The sequence below is a fragment of the Tripterygium wilfordii genome, chromosome 19 (assembly GCF_013401445.1).
Source record: "Tripterygium wilfordii isolate XIE 37 chromosome 19, ASM1340144v1, whole genome shotgun sequence".
Taxonomy (NCBI): domain Eukaryota; kingdom Viridiplantae; phylum Streptophyta; class Magnoliopsida; order Celastrales; family Celastraceae; genus Tripterygium; species Tripterygium wilfordii.
In genome coordinates, this window is record NC_052250.1 from 2,277,353 (window position 1) to 2,304,021 (window position 26,669).

Below are 26,669 nucleotides of genomic sequence, written 5' to 3' on the forward strand. Positions count from 1 at the left end.
TGCTTTGGGTATTCTGGGTTTTACGGCGACGATTTTTTTTTGGTGGGTTTTGAGTTGGGGTTGTAAGGTTTTGGTAGTTTGAAATCTTTTTTGTTTTTTGCTTTGCGAGTCACTTTTAAAGAAGAGCCATATTAGGCATTGTCACAAACTTAAGAGGTTTTGGTAATTAGGGTTACATGATATCAAGTTTGTGACTTTTAAGTTGGAGAAAGAGTGGGTTGATCATTCTTTATATTGTGATTGATGGTTCAGATACTGGGCAGTTGAATCTTGAAGTTATAGTTTGACTTGTTATCCATTTTGGGAATTTTGTGTTCATTATGATGAAGCGGAAATGGAAAAGATGATAGTTTTGTTCAAAACTGAAATGCTAAATTTACTTGGTAAACATAGATTCTAAAGGTAGATCTTTTTGGGGGTGGCTTTGGTGCATTATGGGTTGCGTTTTTTGTGTACCCTCTGCCACTGAAGATAGTAAGGAAAGTCCCAGAGAAAGGCTATCAACCAAGGTTTCTTCAGACTTGCGGATATCAAGGGCAACTTCTTCAAGAAGGGAGGAGATACATAGGGTGAAAGATCGCTATGACAGCAATGACGGAAGAGCCACGCTAATTGATAAGCAGGCAAACGGCGCCGTTGGGTTGCATGGGCCAAATTTTGATAGGAAAAGGGAGAGAATGGAGTATGCCGCTCCACAATATCCAGGGATGGGTACCATTCCAAAAGCTACTGAGGGAGAGCAGGTTGCAGCAGGGTGGCCTTCTTGGCTGGCCGCGGTGGCTGGAGAAGCCATAAGAGGTTGGTTACCCCGGCGTGCAGATTCTTTTGAGAAGCTCGATAAAGTATGTGCTTCTATTCTTCTTATTGGAAATAAAATTTATCTTTCGTCAATCTAAAACTTTATCATGCAACTGACAGATGATTGTCTTTTATGCGTATCCTTTAATGATTAGTTTATATCCATTCGTTCACTGATTGGTGACATTAGTCAAATTGAGAGCAACTCTTTCACTGATAGATTTATGAGTTTAGGGTATTATTGATTCACAGTTCAACAGGTGAACATGTGACTTAGTTGTAGAGTTGCAAGGGTGCTAACTATAAGTCATAGGTTCAAATCTTGGAAAAAGCCTCTACACATATTATGTGGGGTAAGGTCTGTGTACATTATATATGTCCCCGACTTCGCCCATTGTGGGAGACTTGTGCACGTGAGTTGTTTACCTTTACCATTGATTCACTGTTCTGCTGGTGCAGGATAAATTTATTTAAGTATCATTCTTGTGCAATTTAATTCCTTGATTTTGGCAGTGTGTTATTTTGAATTTGTATGGTTGGAAGTATTCATATCTTATGTGCCGCGCTTAACTGGGTGCTCGTTAAATTGTTGGAATATGTAAAACTTGACTCGCTTTTCATAATTTTTCCATAAAGCCATGATATAAAATGCTGCAAAAGTCAGTTATCTTCCATGCATTTTTCTTGTCAAAATCTTTTTTTAAACTGGAGGTCCATTAATAAAAATATTTAGGAAGACCACATGGCTTGGAATATGTACATGTTCATAACTGCAATTTTTGAATACCCACCTGGCCTTTTGTATTCTAGACAGTGGAAAAGATATATAAAAATATCGTGGGCACAGGTTTTAGTTATATCTAGTGTAGAGCATTCTTCATGGAAGAGGCAGACCCTATATAGTAAAGAAGGGAAAGACTGCTGTTTGATTTTGATAGTCGTTACATAAGTCTGAATGATTGGGTTCAGGTAAAGCAGACCTTGGGAGCACAGTTAAAGATGTAGGATATGCATATGATGCATGTGGTTGTGTGAGAACTTCATTCAGGCTATCATTTTCTTTTTCTATTCGACAAAAAAGAAGTTTGTGGAAATTTCAATCTTGAAACTTGAAAGGTTGGGATATGCTGATGGTGGATAATGTGGTGTGTCCTCCTATAGTTTGATAATGAAAAGGCCTAAGTATAGTCTTATATCCAAACAAAGAAGGATATTTGTACAAATAAGTCACATGCACGCCATAAGTTTCCTTATTCTTTTGCTTGTCAATGATTTCAAATTAATGTGGAGTTCTCGCCTTAAAGTTGGAGATCTTATTAACATGCCTCCAAAATTATTTATTAAATGAAACTGATAATCAAAATTTGGAAATGTTCAAGACGTATGTAGTATGTGTTAATTTTCATTGTTGCATGATAAATTTGCACCTTATTGTGGCACTCCAGCTACTTATTTAGATTCCTATCAAAAAGTGGATCTGTTTTTGATGCGTTGATGGAATCAAGGGCTTTAACATACTATATTGACAAAACTTTAAACTAACTTTTATGGGCTGTCAAAGAATCCTAATGCGGCAACTAAGTAACGACAAATATTGACTGCCGAGAAACTTACTTCTCTTCTGATAGTTTTCCTTGTTATTATGTCTTTCCCATTTTTGTACCCCAATAATGGAAATTTGTCAAGAGCACTACATAGCTTGGGATATTTATTTTTCCCATTCTTTAGTGTCCTACTCCTATCTTGTTGTTTTATCGTCAAACTTTATGGTAGTTCATTTTAAAGTGTAATTAGTGGTGTAAGATGCAGAAACCTTGGTTCTTACTCACCCACGTGCTTCTCATGGGGGCCAGAATTTTAAGCTACTGTTACCCTTTTCTTGTTTCAGTGCTATGGACTTCTACATGTTTAAGTTATCCTGATGTAGAATTTTTAAGTAAGTTGTGGTCCTCGTGGATAGTTTTACTTTCTAATAAGAAGTTTCAAACTGTGATTTATAGTTCTGCCAAGTGGTCACTATGATTCCTCTAGTTCTAATCTACTGCCCTTTTGCATTAGTGTTACGTATCTTACTTGATTTGCTGTGTATTCATACAGATTGGCCAGGGAACTTATAGCAATGTTTATAGAGCTCGCGATCTTGATCAAAAGAAAATTGTTGCATTGAAGAAAGTAAGGTTTGACAACCTGGAGCCTGAAAGTGTTCGCTTTATGGCTAGGGAGATTAATATTTTGCGTCAGCTTGATCATCAGAATGTAATAAAACTGGAAGGTCTAGTTACTTCAAGGATGTCTTGCAGCTTGTATCTTGTCTTTGAGTATATGGAGCACGACTTGGCAGGGCTCGCGTCACATCCTGGTCTGAAGTTTACAGAATCTCAGGTACTAGTGAAGGTTTTGAAACTTTCAACATAACTGCAATTTGATCTTTCTCCTTGAAGTTTAGTTTTGGATTTTCACTCCCACATAGCACACATTACTCTTTGCTTACAAACTCGGATCATGATAGCATCTGGTGATTTTAGATTTGGTTTAATATTTAGTGCGGCATTTATAACCTGCCTGGAACAGAATCAGATAGTACCAGTTAGGATAAGGTATAATATCATTGCTTGTTTGCAGGTGAAGTGTTACATGCAGCAGCTTTTGCGAGGACTTGATCATTGTCATACCCGAGGTGTTCTGCATCGTGACATAAAGGGGTCTAACCTTTTAATTGAGAACAATGGTGTTCTGAAAATTGCAGACTTTGGTCTTGCAAGTTTTTATGATCCCATTCAAAGTCAGCCACTGACAAGCCGCGTTGTAACTCTGTGGTATCGTCCGCCAGAGCTTCTATTGGGTGCCACATATTATGGAACTGCTGTGGATCTATGGAGTACCGGTTGCATACTCGCTGAATTATACGCTGGCAAACCTATCATGCCTGGAAGAACTGAGGTGCACGTGTTCCTCTCATGAAAAACTATTGCTTTGTGTGAAGATTAAGTAATGCTGTTATACATTTACTGAACTTCCAAAACAAATGTCTCACCCTATTAGTTAGTAATAGTTTGTGATTCTGCCTAGATATCTAGAAAACAGAATTACCCAAGTTTGTAATTAAATTTTATGTGAATGACGATCGCTCTTGGCTCATCTGGCATTAAAATGATGGTACTAGTATTAACTACTAGTATCCAGGATTTAGTCTGCAGGGGTGGCCCAACCTTGGAGTGGTTCCACATTCTCAAAGGAAACAAGATTTTGAAGAAAAATCCTTGTCAGATTTCGTGTCTTGTTTTGTGGACCATGTGTTTGGTACCTAGATTATACTTTTAGTACGTATGAATGTGTGAACTTTTTACAAGTTAAGATACTAACTTAAATAATCAAGATTTTCTCATATATGTTGTGGATTGTGAGATTGAAAACGTACATTTTGCATGTGCCAGCTTCTTTTGTTCCTCTCTGTGTATTTTTTCCTTTCTACCTTATGTATAACCTCTGCCTTCTTTTTCTGAAAAATGTTGCACTTTTCTGCTTCATAGGTGGAGCAATTACATAAAATCTTCAAGCTTTGTGGCTCACCTTCCGAGGAATATTGGAAAAAGTCAAAGTTGCCTCATGCAACTATCTTTAAGCCTCAACAGTCTTATAGACGCTGTGTTGCCGACACTTTTAAGGATTTTCCTGTGCCTGCTTTAAGGCTTATGGAGACCTTACTCTCCATTGATCCCGCAGACCGTGGATCTGCAGCCTCTGCTCTTGAGAGCGAGGTATAATTCTTTCCACAAATTAATCTTTGTTGGGATACCATCCCTGCAGGTGGTTCTGCAGTGTTGGTAATTAAGCTCCATTGTTGTAATTATTGTTTGTAGATTATTTTAAATGCATAGCTGATGTTTCCTTCCTTCAAACCACTCTTTATTTTCTTCATTTTCCCCAAGCAGATTTTTTATCATACTCTACTCAGTTACTTCTTGTGTGACTTCTGTTATAGGACTGATTTATTTTTCCCTTTCATTGTGGTAACCTTGACATAGTTTTTGTTTATGTTTCTAGTTCTTCACAACCAAACCCCTTCCTTGTGATCCTTCAAGCTTGCCAAAGTATCCTCCCAGCAAAGAGTTTGATGCAAAAATGCGAGACGAAGAAGCTAGACGGTGTGTGATGTAAAATAATTACAATTATATACATGTTTTAAGTTTTTATATTCTTAGTATTTTCCTTTTTATATTATGCCATTGTTAAAGTTTTGGAGTTGCTGTTCTTAGTGTGCGACGTTCAGTTTTTTTATTTTTGTTCCTTAGAATGGAAAATTCATGTTTTGTTTCTATATTGGCATTAGATGAAATGCCAGAGGTTACTCTCTGTTATTTGTTGGGTAAACTATTACCAGCATAGGATTTGCAGTTAAGAGAAGGTGGCCCAATATAGCCGTGACTTTAAGTGAATCAATTATGAAAAGTTAATGATGAAATTGAAACAAATCTAATCCTTCAATGATCAATTCTTTAAAAATTATTGTTTTAGTGACTGAATTGAAATCAACCAAATCTTTCTATGATTTGTTCTTTCAATGACCAAATTGAACTAACCTAATATTTTGGTGACCAAAAGTGTAGTTTGCCCTTCTTTTTTTCTTATTGTGTCAGACTGTTGGCTGTGAGAACAACTTAATGGCCTGTTGGTATGTGTTGCAGAAGTCATTTTAGACAGTTTTGTTTACATATTCAATTCAAAAGAATGCGTTTCAATTCAATTCAGTTGAATTTACATGAATGATGTGACTGCCTTTTTATTTAGTTATCCAATTATTTTGATCCCATTGTTAAATTGGGATTTGTTGTGTTCTTTCACAATTATTGTGTTCAGTTTACCACTGCTAAACTGATTCTCTGTTAGGTTGTGTTGGCACTCATTGCCTTCTCTTTTTCCTTTCTTTTTTTTGTAATTATTAGACAAGGAGTGGCAGGAAGCAAGGGCCCGAGGGATCTTGAGAGGAGCAGAACGAGAGAGTCTCGGGCAATCCCAGTTCCTGATGCCAATGCTGAATTACTAGTATCAATGCAGGTAGTTTCTACTGCTTCAAATGATGTCCTCACACATATTCCTCCCTCTCTCTCATCCCTTTGCTCTCATTTGTAGGATTGTCTACTTATAAATTAACATCTTATGTCCTCGAGCTTTGCTTATTGCATGCTGAAATTTGATGGGTTATTAACATTATTGATAATGATATAAATCATTTTTATTCTTTTAAAAATTGGAATGGTGAAAATAGTTATATTTTTGTTAGAGAGATGGAATTGAGGAATAATTCGTGGTGGGAAGAAAAAGTGCATTGTGATTTGTGAGGGGTATCTTTTCCTCTTGATATTGTAGCAGGTTTGGGCAATGAAAGGGAAAAGAACACCTACCATTAGGTCCATTATACTCTTTCTTTTTAGGAGATGAAGTGGTAAAAGCATAAAAGTTAACTGAGCAACACTAGTTGAAGTGGTCAAGCTCTTGACATCCATGCCTAAGTGCAGGGTTCAAATCCTCATCGCCATTTAACGTTTTCGTGACTTGTATGACTTATTTTCTCTAATTGTCTCACCCTCTGAGAATATTGGTCCTGGTGGGACGGGAAGTGATCATCCTCTCCATTTTTTACTTCAATCAAAGGGTGAAGGTACTATCCTCACAGTTGTTCTTATTTTCCCCTTCTTACTCTTGCCTCTTAGTAACTACAAGATTTCTCAATTTTGCGCTGCCTTAATGAGTAGCTAAAATAGGACATTCAGAGGTCAAAAAAAGGAGCTTGTGGCCTAGTGGTAGTCAACTCCTTACACTTGCTCAAGGTGCAAGGTTCGATTCCCCCTTCCCTCAAAGAAACTAAGAACTTAACCTCATATTTCATAACTTATAAAAATAAGGGACATTCAAAGGTGGTGGTTATTGAACTCTTCTCCTATAATATCCAGCAGATAAATGTACTGTAATGTTCCTAATATCACTCGAAAGTTGAAAATATGAGAAAAACTTTAGTTATGTTATCTTTGTTACATGCCCTAGTGGTGACAGAAGCCATCTAAAATGTGAATCATTGTAACAATACAGAAGGTGAATTTGTTTTATATGTTTATTTCTAGTTATGGGAGTTTAACCATACCCTTATTTCACTAGAAAACCTATTTTTGCAGCGGACGATGAAAATTTTTTAACTTGGATTTTCATGTTGACTAGTAGAACTGCATGTTTGTGAGTAATGGATCTACTATGTCCCTCTTATCCTTCATTTTCAACTTATGCCCATCACAAACCCCAACTTTGTCATCCATTAATCTCCTCATTTCCTAGAACATCTTAGAATGGTTGGTATTCACTTGGTCAATTGTAATTTGTATGTATATGTATATGTCAGTCCAGGCTAACAATTGGGATGTAAACAGCGCCGCATATATTCGATGAAAATTTTGGTAGTGAAAGAAATGATCACATGTACCAATTAGTATGGACATGGCTTGATGCGATTACACGACGTTTAAATGTTATAACATGCATTTAAGTTATTTTGAAATCTAATATGGTCAAGCAAAGAAACTTTGTAGTTTATTCTGGGAAGTAACCGTTGTATAAAGGCTCCGTAACTTTTCTTTTACTCTTGTAATACCCATGTCATACACTATGTCAGAACTGATCAATTTGTCCTCCATTCATGATTCAACTTTTTGGTGACAGCCATTTGGAGTGTTCGATAGGGGTGTATTCTCTACAACGTAACGGAACAGAAAACGTTCCTTTTTTTACTGTTTAATTTTGGATTCTCCTGCTGCTTTAAATTGTGTTGCTGTTTTGTGCGCTACTGCAATAATGTTTTGCTTGGTGTTGTTTACTCTTTTTCTTGGACTGCCCCCAATTTGAGTCATACTTGACTACTATATTTCTTATATTCTCTTTCACTATCATTTTATGCTTTCTTCCTCCCTAATATGCTGGCTTCCTAATACAGAAAAGACAAGGGCAATCTAATTCCAAGAGCCGAAGTGAGAAGTTTAATCCTCATCCAGAGGAAGTTGCTGCTGGCTTCCCTATGGAACCACCTAGACCATCACAAGCTGTAGAGTCAAATGCAGATTCCCAGGGGCATCAACATAAGAGAGCCCATTCTGGGCCATTGTCTCAGCGGGCTGCATGGGCAAAAGCTGGGAAAAATCCAGATGATGCTCCAAAGATTTCAAGTGGGTCAGACTTGTCAGCCATGTCAAATTTCATGGCAGCAAGGAGGAGTTTATTGTCTGAAGATCGCAAAGAAAGGTCTGGCCCATCTCAATCAGAAGTTCCAATACTAATGTCAAGGTTTCCAGGATCCTTTAAGGAGGCTTCTGAATCCTTCATCCAACAGGATCAAAAGCATCATGTGCCAAGTTTTGCAGGTTCTCATCAAAAGGAAGATGGAAGAATTAGCAACAAAGATCCAATCCTTGTAAGTACTCAGTGTTTTTTTTTTTTTTTGGCTGTTGCAAATTAGCATTTAGCAATGAACTGCCTTCATCCAAAGTCCAAACAATAAGGGCCATTACATAGTTTAATGATTGGTTCATTATGCAATTGTTGAAGTCTCAGACGTGGCCGCAAGATAGCATGTTCAATTCCTGCGAGTAGTCATTTAATGCAAAATGCAGTGAATAATAAACCAGATGGGGCCGCCAGTTCAATCGTTGATTGAAGAAATAAAAACCATCTGCTCTTTGGTCTGGCTAGAAACTGGTTGAACTGGGAAAATTCTAACTCTATAGGACTCTGGTTTAGCTGGTTTTTATATATACATTTTAGATATGTTCACATCTTTGTGTAATTTATGTAGGTTTTTTTATTTCTTTTATTAAGGAGTATAAGAAACTGCAACCCAAGATGTCAACTAAGAGTACGGGTCTAAGCTAAAACAAATAACACTGGAGAACATATACAAAAGACAGAAAAACAAGACATGACAGAGTGCAAAACAAAAAATTAAATCATGTCTGGATTTAAGACATCTAAGAGTTGTTACAATGCCTTGACAGCTGGAACTCTGGTGGAAAACGAAAGTCTTTGTCGGTTTCTTTCTCAGAAAATATCATGGTATTTCTTTCCAGCCATATTAACTAACAAGTGATCCTAGGGATGTTCTGCACGGTCTTCCTCTCTGTTTTGTTCTTGCATAACCAGCCCCTAGCATTTATGCTATCAAACTTCCACTCATAATCCAATGGGTATCCATGGTATTCCAGATGGTCTGTCAAAATTTTCTGGTCCATGTATGGTGGAGTAAAATGTACGACAGCTTCAGCATCCCTCTTACAAGCAGTATCTGTTTGCAATGGAGATAGATAGCTATCTCTTCTGTCTTCTCCCAGGCAGTTTCCCACATGAAAAAAGAGACCTCCAGTGGTTCTCTGTCTTTCTAGAAGTTTTGCCAATGAAAATTGGGATTACCGTCAAGATATTTATGCTCCACCAGGTAATTATGGAAGCTGCTATTTGTGATCACTGAATCTTATCTTCCCGGTCAGTGTCTATAGTCTGCTCATAGATTAGTTGCCAAAAGCTAGTGAACAAATTTATGTGCTAGTCTTGGGCATTCCTTGAGAAGCTGATATTCCAGGAAAGAGCGGTGTCGCAGATGTTTTTTGCTGTCACTGATTAGGGCATATTTGTGAAGTGCCAAGTTGTATAAGACTGAGAATTAGTGGTATAGGAATGGGAATTGAGTTTACAAGGAGTTGTCATAAGTCCTTAACAGACATCACGCCACAACTTGGCTTTGTTGCCCTTGCCAACCTTGAAACTAATAAAATTCTTTCTTGTCTCCCAAACTTTTCTAATGTGCTTCTGTAATCCTATATCTTGAGCTTCTCTTCTCTTCTTTGTTTTGTTTTGTTTTTTTTTTTTTAAGTTCTGTTGAAATGATGAGAGAATAGATTAAAAAAAATGCATAAAAGGTTTCAACTGCCTTGTGCTTTCCTCCTGAAGATGCAGTTTTTAGATAACTTGCTTTCTTTCTTCTTGCCTTTTGCATCCATCATTCATTGTTTGTGTTTGATTTCAGCTTGGTTATGGGTCAAAGGTCCCCAAGATTCACTACTCTGGCCCGTTGATGGTTCCATCTGGGAACATGGATCAGATACTAAAGGACCACGACCGTCAGATCCAAGAAGCTGTTAGACGAGCACGACATGACAAGGCAAGGGTTAGAAAAGTTCAGGTTGAAGCAAACCTGTCAACCAATTCATTATTTGTTTCTGGTCGATAACCCGGATCAAGTATAAACTGAAATGAGGAGAAGCGTTGCTAGTAGGTTTTAAATAAATCAGATGGTGGTTTATCTCATGAAATATGAGTTAAAATTATTAGATGGGTCATTTTGTACAGGCTTTGTTGCCAGAAAGTCGTCTGGTGGCCATTTTTAGCAAGTTCATAGTTCACCAGGCTTCCCCCCCCCCCCCCCCCCCCCCCCCTTCTCTGCACAGGGTTTAGTCTTGTAGAGATTATTTATTGGTTGCTATGGTAGAATATTTTGAAAGTCTGGCAAATTGCTTTATCTGTTCTGAAGGTATCATGTGCGACGTTCTCGAGTTGGGCTGTTCTGGTGATGGTTTATTATAGCTTGTTTCTGATAGATTATGAAAAGCAATCAAGGTCTTGCTGCTGGCTGCGATTGTCTGAGTGGAAAAAAGAATTGCTTTGCGATGCAAATATGTCGTCGCCTGCAAAATTGCCATTTGACACTGAATTAGGCCAGTCTTCTTTTTTCATGCATAGCTGTGCATATGGACATGGCTGTATATACATTTTTAGCAGATCACTATTAAGGAATTCTTTTTTTATTTTTCCCTGTGATAATCATATCCTTGAACTCCCTTTTAAACCAACTAGCGAGCACGTTCGCGGGGTCGCTGCTCCTAACCATGTTTGGGACAAGGCTTTGGTGGTGATGATGATGATATATGCATTTAGGCATTGTTATTTTTGCAGATTCTTTGAAGTTAATGTATATACATTCATGGAAACCTCCGTACTCAGTACATGTGACGTGAAGGGTGCCTGGTGGTTTTGGCGTATGTTCTGTGTCTCTCCACAGCATGTTTGTTACCATGGGCCCGTTTGATGAGGGTTTTTTACCTGCATTTATAGTACTTTGTAGTATAAATGTTATGATCTATCCAAACAAGGTTTTTTGTACACTTAGTTCGAGATAATTTTTGTAGCATTTTTTTGACTTTAGTAAATGCTACAAAAGTGGAGCATTTTGAGGCTCAAAGTCTATTTTGTCTCCATGACATTGCTTTATTCCAATTATACCCTTATCTGTTTATTTCCACCAAGATTGAAATTGGTGTTATTTCGATTATACCCTCAGCTCACTTGCCTATTTCTGATTATACCCTCACATTGCTTTATTAAAATACTTCTCATTTAATAAATTAAGTACTAAATAAAGTAACTGTTACAACAACTTTAATTAATTAATTTATTTATAATAAATTAAGTATCTTTAATTTATTTTTTATTCATTATATTAATTTTTATGTTTTGATACAATTATATTTCTCTATTACAATTAAAATGTATAATATCCCTACACGTAATTTATCACAATATGCTACACATAATAAATGTTACCAACAAAAGTTCAATCAAACAATACTAAGTATTCAAGCAGCATATTTGCTACTAAAATTGCCTAAGATTTCTGCTATCACCATTTTTGCTAGTATATCAGCTACTTTCAAAAAGCTTTACCAAACTAGGCCTATGAGTGTAAGAAATGAATGTGGGGCTAATTGCATTCCTGTTCTTTGTGACTGGAACTTATGAAGATCGAAACAAACTCACGTGTGTCGGTACTTGGTGATGCTTCTCTTTCTGCAAATTTGATTATTTGCAGAAACATAAAGATTATTTATCCTTTTGTGTAAACCTTTTTATGACTCATGAAGTCCGTTAAGCATACAAAAATTGCGCCAATGATGATGTTGACCTGGTGATAAAGAGTATGCTAGTCATACTCTTCCATCAAGGTTCAATTCTCTCCAATTACATTCTCATCCTTTTGTAGTGAAGTTAGACGCATTTTGTGACAAATGACTTGTTTCTTACATTGATCAATTGAGATGGGATTGATAGCCTAAATAATGTCGTTAGGTGGGAACTTCTGTGTATGCAGGCCTAATGGCTTGAACTTAGGTTCATATCGAATGACGGACAAATTTATATGGTGTCATTATCGATTAAAAAAAAAGCATAAATAGATTTTGATTATGATATCACAAATATACAAAAAAAAAATAATTATTATCCAATATCATAATCAACTATATTTGTTTGAAGGGTAATATTGGTAACAACAGGTCGTTACATAAGATAGTGAATTTGACTGTGATAGCTCTTAGCGCATGTAGGAGGTCGTGACTCATGAGTTCAATTCTCATGGGTATTTCCATTATAGTAATTTTGCGAGATGAGTCTTTACTCAGCCTAACTTGTGCGATTGTCACCCTATGTATCTTCTTGCACTGGGCCTCGGCCCAGGTCTCAACTGGTCCATAGGAGTTGTTGGGTCTTACATGTGGCCCGGGGTTTACTAGTCTCTTCCCGCACTGTCTCAACTGGTCTATAGGAGTTACCGGATCTTCCATGTGTCTTGGGGTTTATCAGTCAATTGTCTGATGGACATTTAGATGGATTCCACGATACAAAAAAAAGGGATAATATTGGTTCGTTGCATATTTTTCCTTCAAACCTAAGAATAAGAAATGAACAAGTTTATAGAACCACGAGTAACTCATATGATACTCATGTGTGTGACATCTCATACAGGTCTCAAGTTCGAGTCTTTTCCATCCCCTTCCACTCTAATTATAAAATAATGATGAACAAGCTTATGTAACTAAGACAAATATCAAATGAACGTATTTGTCCAATTAGGGATCAAATCCAACTATCTATTCGACAACGACCAAGCTGACTGGCTTTTCAGTTGAGGGAACAACTTAGGGGTCCAGTATTCCAGTTGCTTATTACCTTATGTTAATATACAAGCCTAGACATGGAATTCAAATTGGGTAATCATCAATACCATTGAAGAAGACAAAAACCAAACTAGTGCTATTAACATTATTGTGATAGGGAGTCGAGTATAAAAGCTTGTGTGGGCCAAACTGCCAAACAGGGCTTTGAGAAAGAAAAAGCTTGGTCCAGCCGTTCACCACCACTTTCCATGGCCTCAAAATATATTTTCATCTGTGCTTAGCTTCAACCATTAAATGCTTTCGACCCTACTCTCATAACTCTCTCTCATGGATCAGAAAGAAACGTACCCACAACTCCAAAGCCAGTCTCCAAGGTTTATTTTATTATTTCTGGTTCATGATTCCATTTTCTCTTCCTATTTTTTTTACTGTACTTCTTATCTTTTCATTTTTAAATCAGATTTTTGGTTCAAACTTCAAACAATGATTAGTTAATGTGTTAATCACAATTAAACTGATTTAATAGTCAAGTTTTGGTCTTTGGAGACTTCCTAGTCATCAAGAACTTTCCTTTTTAAAGGCATTTGCATAATTTTTAATTCATCTGAAGATCCCACGTTTTTGATACTCTTTTCACTAAGACCCAGAACTTTGTCTCTTGAGTTACATGTGATGCCCCACTAATTCCTTAATATCTTCTTCTCTGGTTCTGTCAAAACCAGCTTGAGGCAATGGTGGTGCCACGTAGTCCAATTAGAATAAAGTAGGAAGATAAGAAAGAGGAGCCAAAGAGTGAACCCAATGGCTTCAAAAGAGAGAATAAAAAATATAGTCTCTACTATTTAAAAGGGTGTTGTAGGCCCTAGAGATGGTGGTGAAATTGCTGTTATGTACTTAAGTGTTTTGTGGGGAGATTTTGTTTGTTTTTTTTCTTTTGGGGTGTGAAAAGACTGGAAATTTGTGAGGCTGTGGTTGTTCTTTGTTAAATGTAAAACCAATAAAGCTTCTTCCTGAGTTTCTGTGGTGTTGCTTGCAGGCTGTTCCAACAAGTCTAGCAGGAACAGTGGCTCCTTTCATGGTGGTATTGGAAGATATCCCTCTCAATTTCTTTCTACCTCTGGAAATATAGAAAATGTTTGTAAGTGGACATATATGTTGTTTGTGGTGTTGTCAGGGGATGGGGGGAAGATTGGTTTTCTGTTGGTGCATTAGGTTTTGTTGTTAACGATGGAGGGTTCATCTGGGTCTGCTTGGCAGACATCTGATAGTTCTAGGGGATTGAATACTTCTGGTGTATCAGACAGGAACCTGGTCCTTCCAGTACCACAGGAGAAGGAGTCTGATAGAGTCTTGATGGCTCATAATGATCAACTCAGGAATCAGATAGATATGTCTCGGGTGTTTGAGGATGAGACAGCAGCAGAACCTGAACCTTTTGTCCATGAGGTAGAATGGGATGATGTTAGCTTGAGGCAGTGGTTGGACAGACCAGAAAGATCTATTGATGTCTTTGAATGTTTACATATCTTCAGACAAATAGTAGAAATTGTAAATGCGGCACATTCACAAGGAGTTGTTGTTCATAATGTTCGACCTTCCTGCTTTGTCATGTCTTCTTTTAGCCGTGTCTCCTTCATTGAGTCTGCTTCTTGTTCAGATTCAGGGTCGGATTCCCTGGAGGATGAATTAAACAACCAAAGCCAGCAGAGGAGCAGATTAGGAGTTGAAGATTTTACACCCCAGCCTGATCCTACAATTGCTTTTTCAGAAGCTAGTTGCATGCAGTCTAGTTCGGCTTATGCAACCAATGCTTCATTAGCGGAAGACACTTTAGTAAATAGAATCAGAGATTGGAGGAGTATTGAACAAGTTGATGAGAAGCAATCATTTCCAATGAAACAAATACTACTTTTGGAGACCAATTGGTATACTAGTCCTGAAGAGCTCACTGGTGCCTCGAATTCGTGTTCGTCGGATATATATCGAGTTGGAGTTCTTCTTTTTGAGGTCAGTGTTCTTGTTCGGTAGTAAAAGTTTGATAAATTCAGGTGGAAATATCTGGATTATTGTACTATACTGCTCAACCTGATTGCACTTTTAATTTGGTGTTCATTGTTATGATCTCCATACTAATGTGACAATGTACTTCCTGACAGTTATTTTGCCCATTTAGCTCGAGAGAAGAGAAAGCCAGAACTATGTCTAGTCTCAGACATAGGGTTCTTCCTCCTCAATTGCTTTTGAGGTGGCCAAAAGAGGCGTCATTTTGCTTATGGCTACTGCATCCTGAGCCAACCGGTCGGCCAAAAATGAGGTGATCTCTCCTTTCACTTGCTCTCTGAGGTAGTTTTCTTTTATTGCCGTATGTTTTGATGGGCATGGATATGAGAAATTCTGAGAAGATTCTCTTTGCAGTTTATTGACATGCTTTGCTCAATGTGTGAGGTGTCATTTATTTGATATGGCAAAGATTAGTTCGTCTAATCGTCTGTAATGGTTAATGATTCTTATTATGGACGTATGACGTTTGAAGTGGGAATAATTGTACAGTGGATCTATTTATGCATAGTAGTATACTGTCCTAAACATCACGATTTTTGGCAAATAGGTCAGAATCTCATCTTCAATGTAGTTAAGGAAATAATAGAACGAGTATTACTAAATAAATTGTCATTTTGATGGCATTCCCAGTATGATTCTCAAAATAGTTTGGTGCCATCCTAAACGGACATTTAATTTCCTAGAGGTACACCTGTTATTTAGACTTTAGCAATTGCTCTTGTAGAAGACTTCATGGGTTTTTTTTTTCTCCTCAACATTCAACAAGTGGTGTCGACTATCATAGTGGATAGTTTGGCGAATACAAATGTAGATGCATGTGCCTCATGTTATCATTGTGGCGACTCCCATGATTTAGAGTTTTGATCCTTCTCTGTGATGTAGTAATTGATTGGAGTATCATAACTTCTGCATTAGACTGGTGTGCGGTGGTTTTCACAGTTCAGATTCCTCATGGTGAAGTAAGTTTTGAAGGGTACTGGTTATTGGTTGGTAGTGTTACAATATTGAAAAGAAGGTCTTACTCTCACGGTTGTGAGAGTTGTTTATTTATAGCACCTAGAGACGAACCCTACTGGTATTACATCAAGTGGGTTGGGCCCAATACTAATATATTCTAACACTCCCCCTCAAGCTGTAGCATATATATTTATCATGCCCAGCTTGTTACAAATGTACTCAACTCGACTCCCAGCTAAAGCCTTAGTAAAGATATCATCCAGTTGATCCTTTGTGTTTACATGCTTCAGAAAGTTATCACCTGATTCGAGTTTCTCTCTAACAAAGTGGCAGTCATGAAACACTGGATTAGCCGCAATATGCATAGCTGATTGACTATCACACCATAACTTAGCAGGTCCAGAAACTGAAACTCCCACCTCCTCGAGAAACTGCCGTAAATAAGTCACATCACTCGTGACATGAGCAAGCGCCCGATATTCTGACTCAGTGCTAGAACGTGCGACAACATGTTGCTTTTTACTTTTCCAAGACACCAAATTACCACCAACAAACACACAGTAACCCGTAGTGGACTTCCTATCATAAGGAGACCTATCCCAGTCCGCATCCGAAAATCCCTCAATAGAAAATCCATCAAACCCCTCAACAGAAAAACCATCAATGGATAATTTTTCACCTTGCTTGTATCCATGATTACTATAAAGCAAAACCCTACTCGAATGAGCTTTAATATATCTCAAGATATGAGACACAGCCTCCCAATGAGGTACTCGAGGGCTAGATAAAAATTGACTTACAACACTCACAAAAAATGCAATATATGGTCGAGTGACCGCTAGGTAATTCAACTTACCCACCAACCGTCTATAACGATCTGGATCCGAATATATTTCACCTTCATCACGCATTAGTTTCACTCCCGAGAGCATAGGGGTATCACTCGGTTTTGTGTCACTCATACCACAATCACATAGTAGATCAAATGCATACTTCCGTTGAGATAAGAAAATCCCACTCTTACTACAAATAACGTCAACCCCCAGAAAATACCGAAGAGGACCAAGATCTTTAGTTTGAAACCTACTCTGAAGAAAGACTTTCAAGGATGCAATCCCTGCACTATCACTGCCAGTAATGATAATATCATCAACATACACAACAAGAAGAATATGCCCCGCACCAGATTTACGATAAAATACTGAATGATCCTTCACTAATCGGCGAAGACCGAACTGCAAGACAACTGAACTAAACTTCCCAAACCACACTCTAGGAGATTGCTTCAGGCCATATAATGATTTCTTTAACCTACATACACTCCGAGACTCCCCCTGAGCAACAAACCCAGGAGGTTGCTCCAAATACACCTCCTCCCGCAAGTCACCATGAAGAAACACATTTTTCACATCTAGTTGATGTAAAGGTCATCCCAAAGAAGCAGCAAACCGAAGCTAACTTAGCAAAGGGAGAAAATGTATCAGTGTAGTCAATACCATAAATTTGAGCATACCCCTTCGTAACTAAGCGAACTTTTAATCGATCCATGGATCCATCAGGTTTCATTTTAATCACATATACCCATTTACACCCAATAGCCTTTTTCCCTGGAGGTAAGGGAACTATATCCCATGTCTTATTAAGTTCAAGGGTAGACATCTCTTTTTGCATGGCCTGCCGCCAAACAGGAGAAGATAGAGCTTCGGAAAGAGTCCGAGGAACAGAGACATAGTCCAAGGCAGAGATAAAAGCCTGCACATATGAAGAAAGAGGGTATTTACCACAACTATGTCTTCCTTTGCGCAAGGCAATAGGTAAATCAGCATCAGAGGGATCAGACGTCGAAACATCAGATATTGCAGGGGGTGGCGCAAGATTCGCAGGAGTGCTCGATCCAAACACACGACGGGGACCATGGGTATATGTCTGAAACGGAGCAGAAGGAGCAAGAGTAGTGGTAACACGAATAAGATCATACTGTAGGACATCATCAATGGAAGATTCAAAGACATCGGAGGATGGGGAAACGAAAGAGAATGGAGATGACTCATTGAATGATACATCAACGGAAACCAGATACCTCCCCAACTCAGGTGAGTAACACCTATACCCACGCTAGACAAGCGAATAACCCAGAAAAATACAACGAAAACTCTTTGGATCTAACTTTGTCACATGAGGACGGATATCCCGAACATAACAAGTGCACCCAAAAATCTGCAAGGGGAGAGAATGAAGAGCTAAGTGTGGTGACAACACCTTAAACGGAATCTCCCCTTGAAGAACAGAAGAAGTCATTCGATTAATCAGATAAGTTGCAGTTAAAACCGCATCACCCCAAAATACTTTTGAAACTTTCATATGAAACATTAGTGCACGTGCAACCTCCATTAAGTGTCTGTTTTTACGTTCGGCAACCCCATTTTGCGGGGGGGTATCGAGACATGAAGATTGATGAATCAAACCATGTATAGCAAAGAAGGATTGAAAAGAGGATGAGAAATATTCACGGGCATTGTCACTTCTTAATACACGAATATGAATAGAAAATTGAGTACGAATTTGAGCAAAGTAGTCACTAAATATTTTAAAAACCTCAGATCAATCACGCATAAGAAATAACCATGTGACCCGAGAAAAATCATCAACAAAGGTAACAAAATAACGAAAACCTTATTTCGATAAAACTGGGCAAGGCCCCCAAATATCTGAATGGACTAAATCAAATGGAGCAGTAGCTCGTTTATTGACTCGAGGTAAATAAGACACGCGATGGTGTTTAGCAAACTGACATGACTCACAAAATAAATCAGAAACAGACTAAAGTGAAGAACATAAACGCTTTAGACTAGACATAGCAGGATGACCCAGACGACAATGAACTTGCAACGGCAGTGAGGGAATAGTGGAACAGGTGAAAGAATAAGTATCTGGATCAAGTACATAGAGCCCCCCTTGAGTGAGACGCCCCCTACCAATCATCCACTTCGCCGAAAGATCCTGAAATTCACAGAATGAGTCATAAAAAGTCACAGAACATTTTGGGTGCCTTGTAAGTGCACTAACTGACAATAAATTATAAGGCAAAACTGGTAAATGCAAAATCGAGGATAATTTGATAGCCGAAGTCGGAGAAGCTTTCCCAACACCACACACAGGAATATATGATCCATCAGCAACCCTGACTGCAGGGTGACTAGAAGTCGATGAATAATCAAAAAGTAAACTCGTGGCACCAGTCATATGGTCAGAAGCCCCAGAATCAATGACCCAAGCTATCGAAGAAGCACTCAAATATGCAGCAGAAGATTCAGATTGTGTAACACCTGCAGAAGGCATCCCCTGATTAGCTAGCAGACGAGAATACTCCTCAACCGAGAGACTCACACGTCCTGCATCAGCATCATGAAAAGATGGAGCAAGTGTCGTCATAATGCTTTAACCAATCCTAACCAATCCTAAGAGTTTTTCACCCGTGCTTTACGAAGCCAAACCAGCGAACCAATGCTCTATAGAGCCAGATCAACAAATGAACCACTGCTTTGCAAAGCCCAATCAACAAACTAATGCTATACAGAGCCAACTCAATGAACCAGACACCAAATCGAAATAGATATCAACAAGGACAAATCATGGCCAAAAGATGATCATATTGCTGCCAAAAAAGCCCAGAAAATGATGGGAAGAAGAGTTGGAAAAACTGTGGGAAAACCAAAATTTCGTTCACGACTTGTGTGAACAGTGACGGCAGCGGCACACGATAAAGAAAACCCTAAGGCTTCGATACCATGTTACAATATTGAAAAGAAGGTCTTACTCTCACGGTTGTGAGAGTTGTTTATTTATAGCATTAGAGACAAACCCTACTGGTATTACATCAAGTGGGTTGGGCCCAATACTAATACATTCTAACAGGTAGATAACAGAAAATGAGGAATAATTTCATATATTTTTGGGTGGTGGGGGACTGAATTTGATGTGGTAGAGACTTACATGTGTGGGAAATTGGTGAGGTAGATATGTGAGTTACAATTGATGTGAAGAAAGTGAGGATGAGGGATTGATGTAATTCGGTTTGGGTAGATCCATGAACCATGGGATCAAGTTTTTGAATTCAAGGGTGCCACTTATGTTAGTGAAGCCCATATTTTTATTCATGTAGGAGACTCCTTGTTGTTCATCACTTCAGCAAAAAGAATTATAACTATGCATCAATGCAGTCCTTTTGACAGCCCTCTATGGATTTAGAAGCCATAACCGATCCATAATTGAAAGCTGTGCTTAGCTGCTATTGAACTTCAATGAACTTGTGTGGAATGAAGATTTCGTTTATTACGCACTTCTTGAGATGTATATGCATTGCTCTGCAATTTCCAACCTAATGGCCCAAGTAACATGGCTCTTACTACAATTTTACTGTTTTTTTTTTTTGTTTTGATTGGTTTCATTACACTTGAGTGTACATAGGAAAATGGAGAGTAGTATTTCAGACATTACTTGATTTCCAAGGCAGACTGGCCAACTGTTGCTATTCTTCCATTTTAAAGGTCCAACCTGTTTTTCTTGTTTGTAATTTTAGACATTTGGACTCCATGGTCAAATTTAAAAAAAAAAAGAAACTGGGTACAAAGGTAAATTTTTGCCCTATTTGTAAAGTAGCTTCGCCCACAACCTGAAGATTACAGGCTAATATCCAGGAGATAGCCCTCCAGCAGTGTGGGGAAAGGATGGGTACATCTTACCCTTCCCTGGCTTGACTCCACTGCAGGTGTCTTGTGCACGAGAGTTATTTAACCCTTTTTAGGTCCAACCGAGCAGGATAAATATGCTAGTTTATCTGCAACATTTAATTCATAGGTACTTGAATATGTGGTTGCATAATATAATATTCTAGCGATGAAGAGTTTATAAAGCTAGTACTGGAAGTTTTTTTGGCTGGAGTTTGACATAGATGGTTGGGATGCTGAATTACACAACTCAATCGGAGCGAGGACTGGCAGGAGCATTTTCTCTGCTAGTTCCTTGGCATTAAGACATTCGTGATGAATTTTGCATTAAATATCTCTCGCCAGTTACAGGATATCAAGAATTATTGTTGCCTTGCATGAGAAGGATTACAAGTTTGGGATACATCATGTAAGAAGATCTAAATAGTGTTGTCATGCACGCCATTACTCTATTCTCTTGCAGTATGTTTTTGTTTGGTCATCATAAGCTGCTTGGTTCGTAATGATGATTTGAAAAATATGTTTACCTAGCTTTCTTCTTTTTGAACTCTATATACATGGGAAAATCTCCCGTAATCTTTGCCTATTTATATATATATATATATATATATATGAAAATTCTCAAGTGAGGGATCCTTCACTTTATTTAAATCAGCATTGCTACTCGTCCCAGCAACTAGGATCCCAATTGTTGAGGTGTATGGAGGAGATTAAAAGTGTAAGTGGGGTCCATCATTGGTCATCATAAGCTGCTTGGTTCGTAATGATGATTTGAAAAATATGTTTACCTAGCTTTCTTCTTTTTGAACTCTATATACATGGGAAAATCTCCCGTAATCTTTGCCTATATATATATATATGAAAATTCTCAAGTGAGGGATCTTTCACTTTATTTAAATCAGCATTGCTACTCGTCCCAGCAACTAGGATCCCAATTGTTGAGGTGTATGGAGGAGATTAAAAGTGCAAGTGGGGTCCATCACTGGCACTTTTAATCTCCTCCATACACCTCAGCAACTGCGATCACTGGGATCCCAATTGCTGGGACAAATAGCTTTTTCGTATTTAAAATGAGGGATCCATCTAACACCATTCATTATGTGTAAGTGTGGCCCCCACACATGATGGGGTCCGCGCGTGAATGGTGTTAGATGGATCCCGCACTTTAAATAAAGTGTGAGATCCCGCAACTGAGAAGCCCTCTATATATATATATTTTTATTTTTTTTTCTCTTATATGCTTAATAGAAGGACAAAGAAGGAGGCATGTTTAATGTGCACAGAGCATTGAAAAAAAGAGAGAACCAAGTAGGAGCTAGAATCTAAAGGTTAGAAAATGGAGGGCTGGCCATATGAGGACAGCAGCTGCTACCTTGGACATGTGTACTCTTTTACCTCACTAAATTGTTTTATGTAATATGTATACCACACCATTTTAACAAAGTTGTAAACTGTCCTAAGTGAGTGAGGTGCAAGTATAACTTACAGGAAGGGATAGTTATTGTTGGAGGAGAAGCATCACCCCATAGTACAGCTTGTCGTAGCCGAAAAAGGCACTAATGAAGACCATTTGTAAACATAGACTTTTTTTTTCTTTCCTTAAGAGACCATATTCTTATATGCTGCATGCTTCTGATTTGATGCACATTGTTGTATTAATATGTGATTTAAATAGAACTTCATTTCTTTGGTGTTAATTATATGTGCCTTTTCTTTACAGTGAATTGTTACAGAGTGAGTTTCTTAATGAACCTAGAGATAACTTGGAAGAACGTCGAGCAGCTATAGAGCTGAAAGAGACAATAGAGGAGCAGGATTTGCTGTTGGAATTCCTTATGTTGATAAAGCAAAGAAAACAGGAAGCTGCTGATAAGTTGCAAGATACTGTTTCCTTTTTGTGTTCCGATGTTGAGGAAGTTGTAGGCATGCTTAAATTTCTCAAGAAAAAGAGAGGCCCGAGCACAGAACCGGGGAAGGATGATCATTTGATGTCATATCTCCCTTCTTCAGAAACTGGTGATAACGGTGATTTTGCTGGCTTGGGCTCCAGGAAACGTTTGAGGCCTGGAGTTAATTTGGAAGGTGTCGAAGATTGTGATGACAATTCAGGGGATGCCCAGAACTCAGATGCTCTTGTTACCCAAGAACAAGAGAGTATTCTCCATAAAAGTTCTCGATTGATGAAGAATTTTAAGAAACTCGAGTCAGCTTATTTTTTGACAAGGTGCAGACCAATTAGGGCATTGAGGAAACCACTGAACGTGCATTCACCAATGAGTAGTGATGGGAGAGGGTCTGTCGTTGTAACTGAAAGGAGTTCTATCAGTAACTTAGCATCAAAAGAACAAGATAGCAATAAACAAGGTGGACAAATAACTCCATTCGCTGAGGGATTGTGCAAGTTTCTATCTTTCAGTAAGTTAAGAGTTAAGGCAGACCTGAAGCAAGGTGATTTATTGAATTCTTCGAATCTAGTATGTTCTCTCAGTTTTGATCGTGATGGAGAGTTTTTTGCTACGGCTGGTGTAAATAAGAAGATTAAAGTGTTTGAGTGTGATACAATAATAAATGAAACTCATGATATACACTATCCTGTAGTTGAAATGTCCGGTAGATCTAAGCTTAGCAGTATTTGTTGGAATAGCTACATCAAAAGTCAGATTGCTTCAAGTAATTTTGAAGGCGTAGTACAGGTATGTCAAGCATAGTGTTTGGCTTCTACTTTTCTTCTTGTGACACTTTTCTTGAAACTAGCGTTTCAACATGTTCAGGTATGGGATGTTACAAGAAGTCAAGTAGTTACAGAAATGAGAGAACACGAGAAGCGTGTCTGGTCCATTGACTTTTCATCTGCAGATCCAACAATGCTAGCTAGCGGGAGTGACGATGGTTGTGTTAAGCTATGGAGTATCAATCAGGCAATTCTATTTTTGCACTTGGTGGCTGTCAGCTTTCAAACTAAACGTACTGTTGTCTTCTAGTTTTTAAATATATATTATATTTTGGATGTATAATAAGTTGTTCCTCTTACGTTGGTTACTACTGCAGGGCGTAAGCATTGGTACTATCAAGACAAAGGCCAATGTCTGCTGTGTTCAGTTTCCCATGAATTCCAGTCGCTATCTTGCATTTGGTTCAGCAGATCATAAAATCTATTACTACGATCTACGAAACTCAAGAGTTCCTCTTTGCACATTGGTTGGACATAATAAAACTGTGAGTTATGTCAAGTTCGTTGATGCAGCAAATATTGTTTCTGCGTCTACGGATAACACACTAAAGCTCTGGGATTTGTCACTATCAACATCTCGGGTTATCGACACTCCCCTTCAATCGTTCAATGGTCACAAGAATGTGAAGGTACATTTATTTAAGATGTCCTATGAAGTAATGTTCACTTGATATGTCAATGAAGAATACTTTCACAAGACTAGAGTTTGTACAAAAGTGATTGGATGATTATCGGTTTCAAGATCATAGCAGTCGTATTTGCATGCTTAGCCAATGTTTTGTTTGAGGAGACGAAGAAAAGGTTGCAGCATTGGAAGTTGACTAATGATATTGTAGGTGGTAAATGGTAATATGGGATCAGCCTAAATAGGGCAAGCCATTGTCAACACTTGTTATAAATATGAACCCTGAGACGTAACTGATTAACTAGAGATTTCTCTTGCTAGATGAGCATTCACACAAGCAATATACCTTCTAGGTTAGCATGCCAAAACTCTTAGTTTGGTGACAAAGTTTATATGTAAAATAGGCCACGGAATTGTGATATAGTCTAGGCTCATATATACTATATTACTATGTATTGGTTGAAGGGAGATGTGGCTCATTTTATTATGGAGGGAGTGGATGCAAGGTTTTTGGTATTTTTAATACCTGGTCAAGTGGCAAGAGACTGCATTATGTTTGAATAGAGATGAGACTCTTTTTATATTTGGAGAACAGATGCAAGCTTTTCTTCTTTCAATAGCTGTCAAATGTCTACAAGGTTACCACTCTATGCTACCTCAGTTGACCATTTTGAACCTTGTACAGAATGTTTTCCTGTACCAGCTTCTACCTTTACCACAATTGAAGCTTGTAGAGGATAATTTGGCGTCATTCTGATTGGAAATGGAAACGATCATCAGTACAAGAACCTGCCTCTAGAGCCGTTTTTGCGACCCTTTAAAAGTGTTAACGCTAAACCAGCTGTCGTAGTGTCTATTTCCTTACTTGAGTTTGAGTAGCACACTTTCGAATAGTACATATTTCCTGCACAAGTGGGTCTTTTTTGCCTACAAAGCCCTCCAACATTCAAATGGCTCGGCTACAATATCTTTTGATTATTTCACTACTATTCGTAACTTAATTTTTCTCTATATTTATGTAAGCTAGTCTGCAACAAGGCATTTTTCTCAATGATGGTGTAGCTCTTGTTATCATCTTTTGATTTTATGCTGTATCGATATCACCATGGAGGAAGAATTATACTCTCATGTTACTTGCCATAGAAATTCATACTCATCTTTCTTGCAAGAAGCTTAGAAGTTGAAATCCATAAAATGGCATTTGACCAAGGAAAAAACCTTGTAGCAGTTGTAATACGTTGGATATTCTCTAAGCACAGATGCATGTGATAATGGACTAGGAAAAAATGAGATAAATTGCCTTGGAAATTTTAACATTACCTAATTCTTGGTATATGTCGTCTTCATTTGCTTGTTAGAAATATGCTTGTAATTAGCTTAATGATGTGTGTGTGTTCTACCTGGTGCAGAACTTCGTGGGATTGTCGGTATCCAATGGCTTCATTGCAACTGGCTCTGAAACAAACGAGGTAAGTATCATTTTGATTGCTAATTGATGAATATGGAATTTTCACATAGCTAGTGAATATGGTATTCACGACTAGTTATGTACTATTACTATTAGTTTACTCCATCTGTGGTGAGATTGCAAATTTGTGGTAAGGTTCATTTTCTCGCTCTTTCTATCCATTACAGTTGAAACAAATACCAGTAATCTACTACAGTTGTCACTGATCACTGAAAAACTCGAAGCTGGTTGGTTGTACCTAGTCAGAGTAAAAGATCTCCATCTAAGAAACTAACTTTTGCTAATGCAACCTTTTTAATCTTTATACTTTTGCCTTCGTATGAGAAGTCAGAAAGTTGCAGTGTGGAAGACCTAAGAGGCTGTTGCTCATGCTTTGTTCTGCCTGCATTTATAGTTACAAATATGTTCACCTTGACGCATTGAAGTTTGTTCATCATTGCTATGTCAAACTCCTTTGGTTGTATGTAGACGATGATTCTCGACTACGACTAGTTTTAGAGAAAACTGTTGGCCTATACATACACTCACGGCTGCAACATTTGCTGCAATGACTTGTATTTCAGATTCCACAGAGCGCTGTCTCATCAGATGTGAAATGATTAATTCCCGTTTGTATCGTTGTGTTTGATTGAACCTTTATTATTTCAGATGTTGTCATAGAAATGAAATGCTATTTTCTATATGTATAATATTCTCTCTTTTCTGGGGTGTTTGTAGGTTGTCATCTACCACAAAGCTTTTCCTATGCCGGCATTATCGTTCAAATTTCACGATACAGACCCACTTTCCGGCCTTGAAACGGATGACACTGCACAGTTCATCTCTTCTGTTTGCTGGCGCAACCACTCCTCAACCTTGGTTGCAGCAAATTCTACTGGGAACATAAAATTTCTGGAGATGGTCTAGTATGTGATTATGCAGATTGTTCATGAAATCTAATAGCCATCAAGAGACCTTTTTTGGCTTTAGATCATATGGATGCTCTTAGCATTGTAGATAAGAATTTCTTTAAGAGAGAAGAAGGGTAAAGGAAATTTTTGTTGTAAATTCTTATGGTTCAAAGATGATGGTCATTTTTTGACTATTATAAATGGAGCTTCTGTATCATTCTCCACTTTGTTCTTCTTGCATTTGAGTATGGCTTTGACCAATATTGAATGCCAGATGAGTTGGGGCTTCAAGCAAACATATTCCTCTTTTGTCAAAGCATGCTCAAATACAATGATTAGGGCATAGACCAAGTCAAGAGCAGCTGTGGTAGCAATAGCAGTTGGTGACCACAGTTTTTTTTTATAACCGAGAACAACTCAATAGACGTGTC

At 38.1% G+C, this 26,669-nt stretch overlaps 2 protein-coding genes across 4 annotated transcripts; both read left to right on the forward strand.

Moving 5' to 3' along the window:
• On the forward strand, positions 1–10,564 carry LOC119985855 (probable serine/threonine-protein kinase At1g54610). Its single transcript, XM_038830300.1, has 8 exons — positions 1–842; positions 2,896–3,180; positions 3,421–3,738; positions 4,329–4,556; positions 4,843–4,943; positions 5,742–5,853; positions 7,778–8,251; positions 9,857–10,564. Exons 1-8 carry the CDS (start codon positions 435–437, stop codon positions 10,058–10,060), a joined length of 2,130 nt encoding a protein of 709 aa, XP_038686228.1. The 5' UTR covers positions 1–434; the 3' UTR covers positions 10,061–10,564.
• A 2,500-nt stretch (positions 10,565–13,064) lies between these two features.
• LOC119985214 (protein SPA1-RELATED 3-like) lies at positions 13,065–26,457 on the forward strand. Of its 3 annotated transcripts, XM_038829439.1 has the most exons (8): positions 13,065–13,153; positions 13,816–14,786; positions 14,936–15,093; positions 22,245–23,217; positions 23,296–23,442; positions 23,573–23,884; positions 25,290–25,349; positions 26,066–26,457. In XM_038829439.1, exons 2-8 carry the CDS (start codon positions 14,007–14,009, stop codon positions 26,252–26,254), a joined length of 2,619 nt encoding a protein of 872 aa, XP_038685367.1. In that variant the 5' UTR covers positions 13,065–13,153; positions 13,816–14,006; the 3' UTR covers positions 26,255–26,457. The 3 variants fall into 3 exon arrangements, 2 of the variants coding, with proteins under 2 accessions (XP_038685367.1, XP_038685366.1); XR_005465067.1 differs by lacking the exon at positions 13,065–13,153 and having other exon boundaries at positions 13,599–14,786; positions 23,296–23,488; positions 26,066–26,218; XM_038829438.1 differs by lacking the exon at positions 13,065–13,153 and having other exon boundaries at positions 13,622–14,786.
• The last annotated feature ends 212 nt before the right edge of the window (positions 26,458–26,669 follow it).

Excerpts from the sequence above, each read along its gene's own strand:
- LOC119985855 (XM_038830300.1), top strand. The coding sequence starts at position 435 with ATGGGTTGCGTTTTTTGTGTACCCTCTGCCACTGAAGATAGTAAGGAA. Across the intron at positions 843-2,895 it reads CTTTTGAGAAGCTCGATAAA|ATTGGCCAGGGAACTTATAG; the intron begins GTATGTGCTTCT and ends GTATTCATACAG. Across the intron at positions 8,252-9,856 it reads GCAACAAAGATCCAATCCTT|CTTGGTTATGGGTCAAAGGT; the intron begins GTAAGTACTCAG and ends GTTTGATTTCAG.
- LOC119985214 (XM_038829439.1), top strand. The coding sequence starts at position 14,007 with ATGGAGGGTTCATCTGGGTCTGCTTGGCAGACATCTGATAGTTCTAGG. Across the intron at positions 23,218-23,295 it reads ATTTTGAAGGCGTAGTACAG|GTATGGGATGTTACAAGAAG; the intron begins GTATGTCAAGCA and ends CAACATGTTCAG. Across the intron at positions 23,443-23,572 it reads AGCTATGGAGTATCAATCAG|GGCGTAAGCATTGGTACTAT; the intron begins GCAATTCTATTT and ends TTACTACTGCAG.